The sequence below is a fragment of the Hoplias malabaricus genome, chromosome 1, assembly GCF_029633855.1.
Source record: "Hoplias malabaricus isolate fHopMal1 chromosome 1, fHopMal1.hap1, whole genome shotgun sequence".
NCBI classification, from domain to species: domain Eukaryota; kingdom Metazoa; phylum Chordata; class Actinopteri; order Characiformes; family Erythrinidae; genus Hoplias; species Hoplias malabaricus.
The window spans coordinates 86,840,042-86,846,901 of NC_089800.1; the positions used below are offsets into that span (position 1 = coordinate 86,840,042).

General features: G+C 45.6%; 1 protein-coding gene across 2 annotated transcripts in view; it reads right to left on the minus strand.

Moving 5' to 3' along the window:
- Nucleotides 1-1,731: 1,731 nt before the first annotated feature.
- syne3 (spectrin repeat containing, nuclear envelope family member 3) overlaps nt 1,732-6,860 on the minus strand; it is a 49,395-nt gene continuing 44,266 nt past the window's right edge. For both annotated transcript variants that reach the window (XM_066685629.1, XM_066685621.1), the window contains exon 18: nt 1,732-1,944. In XM_066685629.1, the coding sequence (XP_066541726.1) occupies nt 1,753-1,944 (192 nt within the window). In that variant the 3' untranslated portion in view covers nt 1,732-1,752. The remainder of the gene's footprint in view (nt 1,945-6,860) is intronic.

Sequence of the window (6,860 nt, forward strand, 5' to 3'; positions counted from 1 at the left end):
ATTAACCTTTCTCACATCTCTTTAAATCAAGCGGAAACATGGAGTATCCACACCACATCCGTGAACATTAGTAGTGGTAGACGCTGCTTACACCATCTTCAGCACCCTGAGGTGTACGCCAGAAGACATCGGAACATTTACTACGTTCACAGTAAAAATGACTGAATAATTAAATATCTGACCATTGCATGTGTAAATTACACAATCAGTTCCAGAGTTTTCACAATTCAAAAAGGACCATGGGGCAAATCCACAGTAAAGAAACCTGCCGCTCCACTTTCAATCCCAAGAAACATCTCGCAGGTGACAGAATTGTCAGAAATTGGCGAAGGACCAAGTGATGAATGGAAAGAAAGAGGCAGGTTAGTTTTAAAGCTCACTGATCTAGGACCAGGCTCAGCCCTGTTGCTAAAATGGTAAGCGTCAAATGCATAGTTTTAGATGCACGTGTGTGTTTCTGTGATAAGACTTTTGGTGTGATAACAGGTGGCCTAACAACCACTGGAAAACCACAGGCTCACACACTAGCATCGGAACTCAACACTGAGTACTAACTGCGCTACACCAGATAACAGATATCTACACTGGGGAGCATCACCACATTATGGTCTTCGTGGATGACGATGGGTTTTCTCGCATTACCAACGACATATTGGTAAATGCTATCTGCAATACGTTTTAATTTAATGTAGCTGTAATAAGGTTGGTAGTTGGATTGGCGACTCAAAAGTGTCCGTAGGTGTGTGTGTGTAGCCCTGTGAAGGACTGGCGCCCCCTCCAGGGTGTATTCCCGCCTTGCGCCCAATGATTCCAGGTAGGCTCTGGACCCACCGCGACCCTGAACTGGATAAGGGTTACAGATAATGAATGAATGAATGTAATAAGGTCAAATTTATGTGTATCAGACGGTTTAGTTGTGTGTGTACTGTACGATATATTACTGAACTGCTCTGTTTAAAGCTAGTGATTTTGTCCTATTTTGCATCGGCAGCAATAGCTCTAGACCCTTAAGGGTTTAAACACTGCGTTTTAGAAATGTACCACAGAAGAAGCAGGTTATTTCTGCCCGGTGAGCACATACAGTAGCAGCATTGTGAAACGCAGAACTGTGGACCAATGAAGTGGGACAGAAGCGTCTCATAAAGGGTTTCTGCACTCCACTGCTTTCTGCAAATGGATGAAGAGAGGAGAACAGCTTGAGTCATGTGGAACAGGTTTGCGAGCGTTAGAGCTAGCCACCCACTCACCCACATGCACACACACACACACACACACACACACACACACACTCCTGTTCTGTTGGGCCCAGCCGAGTGTGAAATATGAAGTAGCCGACTCTTGGGGACACAGTATGAGATTCTGTGCATCTCCAAAGGCTTTTGTTTTCACTTTTGCTTTGGAAAATTAATAAGTCCATTACATAAGGATTACATTCCACAGCTATACTGGTCTTAAAAGACCACAGTGCGAGGGCAGTGCGGGGCGTGGGGGGTTTGAGAGAAAGAGAGAGAGAGAACAGGCTTCTTCTCCCATGTGTGGGTGTGTGTGCCGGTGGACGTATGTAAATGTGTGAAGGCGTATGTTGAGTTGGAAGTACGTGCGTGTGTGTTTAGATGTACGTAAGTGTGCGTTTAGGTTTGTGTCTGTGTTTGTGTGTGTAAGAGTGTGTATGTGAGTTTTCAGGCAGGAGCAGATAAGAGTACAAGTCTGTAGGTGTATGTGGGTGTGTGTGTGAGGTGTGTGTGGGTGTGTTTAAGTTGGCGGAGGGCCGTGGTATCGCAGCATGATGTTGAAGGAGCGGGCGAAGTTGTTGGAGAGCGAGCAGCTGGTGCCTTCGTCCATCATGGGCAGCAGGAAGGCCAGCAGCAACAGAGCCATCAGGAGGAGCCAGAGAGGGAGAGCCACTCGACACACTCTGTACAGGAAACCACAGCAGCTCTTCTCCTGCAACACACACACACACACACACACATGCATTTTACTGTACTTCTAAAATAATAATGATTACTGTAGCTAAAATCTTCAAAATGTCTTTAGAGTACGGTAAATATGACATAGTCCATCCTTGCAAAGACATGTGGTCCTCATAAATTAATAAAAACAAGTACACACAAACACTTGATGCCACACAGATACGTTGGACAAGGAGCAGCAAAATTCAAAACGTCTGTAAATCAACGGGGAACACAAGTGCCTTTCTGTCTGCTCATGGCTCCACACTTTCTGTAAACTGTGATCTGAGAACGTCTCATTCTTGTGAAAACATCACATTTCGCCCTGTTTTCACACAAATTCTAAAAAGGTTCCTGAAAGAAGAGAGAGAAAGCGGCTAAAGCTCGAGACTGACTCACTTTTCCACATGAGTCATAGGCCGCAGCAAAATAAATTCACACCGACGAATCCAAATTAGAGCCGCCACCGAATGAGAGCAGAACGCGCGAAAGAAAGCGCTCATTGATGGTGAATTCAGTTCGAATGGTGACGAGAACACCACCCGCACCTGCTCACTAACAGCCATCGGAGACAGATGGACACCTCGGAAAGGCCAACACCGTGCCAGGAAAACTCAAATCACTGCACCTGACAGGCACAGAGAGAGAGAGAGAGAGAGAGAGAGAGAGAGAGGTTTAAACAGGAGAGAGAGAGAGAGAGAGAGAGAGAGAGGTTTAAACAGGAGAGAGGGGAGAGAGGTTTAAACAGGAGAGAGAGAGAGAGAGAGAGAGAGGTTTAAACAGGAGAGAGAGAGAGAGAGGTTTAAACAGGAGAGAGAGAGAGAGAGATTTAAACAGGAGAGAGAGAGAGAGAGAGGTTTAAACAGGAGAGAGAGAGAGAGAGAGAGAGAGAGAGAGAGAGAGAGAGAGAGAGAGAGGTTTAAACAGGAGAGAGAGAGAGAGAGATTTAAACAGGAGAGAGAGAGAGAGGTTTAAACAGGAGAGAGAGAGAGAGAGAGAGAGAGAGGTTTAAACAGGAGAGAGAGAGAGGTTTAAACAGGAGAGAGAGAGAGAGAGAGAGGTTTAAACAGGAGAGGGATAGAGAGAGGTTTAAACAGGAGAGAGAGAGAGAGAGAGAGGTTTAAACAGGAGAGGGATAGAGGAAGAGTGACAGAGTGTGATAGTGGGAGAAAAAAGAGAAAGAACACTGAAAGAAAGAGAAGAATAAAGTAAGGCTAGGGAGGAAAAAGAAAGAAAGAGAGAGAGGTTTAAACAGGAGAGAGGGATAGAGGAGAGATAGGGGGAGTGGTAGAAAGAAGAGAAAGAACACAGAAGGAGTGAGAGAAATAAAGTAAGGCTAGGGAGGAAAGAGAGTGAGAGAGAATGAGACAGCAGAGTGTGGGTGGAGAGAGAAAAGAGAATCTCTTCTTTATAGTCTTTATTCCACTTCTATCACTGTAATTACACCCATCCACCTCCACCTGGTCCTGACAAGTGAGTGAATGCAGTAAGATATACCTAGAACTGCTCTAAAATCATTCCAGACAGCAGCAAGAGATCAAGAAAACTCTCCTCCACTCCTGAGACACTGAATATAATGCTTTATGCAAAACGGGGCATCATTCCCACAATTAAAACATATTTGTTTTAAAATACGCACTTATTTGTCAAGCTTTTTAATCAGAGAAAGAAATGGATACATCTGCAGTTGTCCCTAAGCTATACCTTTGTATAACTTTCCTTCAGGTGACTGTCTGTGAAGAGTGTGGTGTGTTCTCCCTGTGTCTGCGTGGGTTTCCTCTGGGTGAATGTCTGTGAGGAGTGTGGTGTGTTCTGTCTGTGTCTGCGTGGGTTTCCTCCGGGTGAATGTCTGTGAGGAGTGTGGTGTGTTCTCCCTGTGTCTGCGTGGGTTTCCTCCGGGTGAATGTCTGTGAGGAGTGTGGTGTGTTCTCCCTGTGTCTGCGTGGGTTTCCTCCGGGTGACTGTCTGTGAGGAGTGTGGTGTGTTCTCTCTGTGTCTGCGTGGGTTTCCTCCGGGTGACTGTCTGTGAGGAGTGTGGTGTGTTCTCTGTGTCTGCGTGGGTTTCCTCCGGGTGACTGTCTGTGAGGAGTGTGGTGTGTTCTCCCTGTGTCTGCGTGGGTTTCCTCCGGGTGAATGTCTGTGAGGAGTGTGGTGTGTTCTGTCTGTGTCTGCGTGGGTTTCCTCCGGGTGAATGTCTGTGAGGAGTGTGGTGTGTTCTCCCTGTGTCTGCGTGGGTTTCCTCCGGGTGAATGTCTGTGAGGAGTGTGGTGTGTTCTCCCTGTGTCTGCGTGGGTTTCCTCCGGGTGACTGTCTGTGAGGAGTGTGGTGTGTTCTCTCTGTGTCTGCGTGGGTTTCCTCCGGGTGACTGTCTGTGAGGAGTGTGGTGTGTTCTCTCTGTGTCTGCGTGGGTTTCCTCCGGGTGACTGTCTGTGAGGAGTGTGGTGTGTTCTCCCTGTGTCTGCGTGGGTTTCCTCCGGGTGACTGTCTGTGAGGAGTGTGGTGTGTTCTCCCTGTGTCTGCGTGGGTTTCCTCCGGGTGACTGTCTGTGAGGAGTGTGGTGTGTTCTTCCTGTGTCTGCGTGGGTTTCCTCCGGGTGACTGTCTGTGAGGAGTGTGGTGTGTTCTCCCTGTGTCTGCGTGGGTTTCCTCCGGGTGACTGTCTGTGAGGAGCGTGGTGTGTTCTCTCTGTGTCCTCGTGGGTTTCCTCCGGGTGTTCCGGTTTCCTCCCACAGTCCAAAAAACACACGTTGGTAGCTGGACTGACGACTCAAAAAGTGTCCATAGGTGTGAGTGTGTGAGTGAATGTGTGTGTGTGTCTGTGTTGCCCTGTGAAGGACTGGCGCCCCCTCCCAATGATGCAGGCTTTGGACCCACTGCGACCCTGAACTGGATAAGGGCTACAGACAATGAATAAATGAAGATTCAGTAGCTGAGCTCACTGATGCTCTCTGGGCTGAATGCCATCAAATCCAAACAGGGGACAAACTGTTTGTTAACATCTTTTAACAGGTTAACAAGTGTACAAACCTTTGGCTGTGTACAAGAACTGTTCACAGTTACTGCTGTTTTATTCTTAGATATTTACTCAACTGGAACATTTGAGCACAGTTTGTAAAAATGTTGTTATTTGAAAAGTGAAAATGTCCATTGCATTCAAATAATTTCATGTTCAAACGTGTCCTTCCTCTGAGCCACTTCTGTTTTAGCGTTAGTGTAAACATGTTCGTAAAGAGGGTTGAGTCGGGCCTTCAGTTCCCGAAAAGACAGGCTTTATTTACTGTTTATTTTAATGACAGGTCACTGGGCAACCAGCATTCGTTAATGACTCCACCAGAGAGAAAATAATACCCAGGAGGCACCGGGGCACAGCTCTTTCTCCCAGTGGAGGATTCAGACGCTGTTAATAAAGTCCTTCAAACACCTGTTTCATCAGAGGAAAACAGAAATAACCCACTGAACACAGGGACGTTGGCACGGCGAAGGTGTCTACGCTACATTTTTTTGGGTTCAATTCCTATTTTCATTTCACCTTTTCTATTTCTTTGTGTGTGTTAAAATGCCCTGATTCTACAGAATTGGATAGAAATGGGTGGCACAGGCTTAGAGCTGCGAAACACACACCTAAAATTTGGAGAGGTGATTATAGGAAAGGCATAAACCATTTTTTCTAATAAATGAAACAATTAAACCGCAACAGCAGCAGCCATTAAAGGCTAAGCACCACTTAATGGACCTCCATGAATATTCCACATTATTGTAGTTACTGACAGATATAAGTATGAATTAAAATGAAAATAGCTGCTTAATTTGCTTTAAAACTGACAATTTTATTAAATCGACGAAAAAACCCGAGCTCGCTACGGAAATTCTCGAACGCGACCGTGACGTCACTGGTGGACAACAGCTGAACAACGCCGCGGTAAAACACCGTTATGACTGACTGTTATGACAGTATCTAGCTAAATAACCAACATTATTCATGACAATAGCCTAGCAATAAGCTAAACTCAAATTTAGAGGTACCGTTATTCTTGTAAATGTGATCGAAGTCGAACTCGAATTCATCCGACACTATAAACCTCCGTAATGCAGCTACGTAGCCGAGTATAATCTGAGACACCGAGTTTAGCGAGTCAAGCTAACGTTAACTAACACCAACTAAAACAGGCGAAGTGAGTGTCCTTACCCTGTTTACCTCCATGTTACAGAGGCTCTTGAACACCTTTCGTTGGTGTCCTTACATGCCCATATTGTTGGAAAAGCGCCAGTGAAATGAGCTACAGATAACGGAGTGAGCGGATGGTCCTTTCCAAAGTGCCCGTTTAAAGTTGACAAATTTAGTCCATTTTCTGGATATTTTGGGATCTTTGGGCCATTTGTGCACAGATGACCCACTGTACATTGAATGATTGCAGCCAAAAACAACACACCTTTTCGTCATTTTGCATTAAATTAAGTGCAGCTTCTAGAGTTGTTGTCCACCATCTACGTCACAGGCAAGACGCCTATTAGAGTTTCCCAACACCGTTGGGGGGGGGACAACGGTCTTTTAAACCTTATTCCTTCAATTAGTAAGAAATAACATGTTTTCTGACCATCAATAAACACAAGTTAGGAACTCAAACTCCACTGTATTTATTTGTTTGACACTTTCATAGAGCTGCTGCTTAGCCTTTAAGATCCTTTAAGGTATTTTGTGCCTGGTGCTCATTCGACACGGTGACAGCTGGACTTTTCCTGGAGCCACAGGCCGGTTTTGGGTTTTAAGCCGTGCTCTGAGGACCCACTGATGTCACATGACTTTCCTCATGTCAGCAGACACACACCATCAGACACACACTTAAAATAACGTGGATTTTGCTGAAACTAAAACTAAGCCGTGTCATTAGCAATAACCGCTACAAACAAT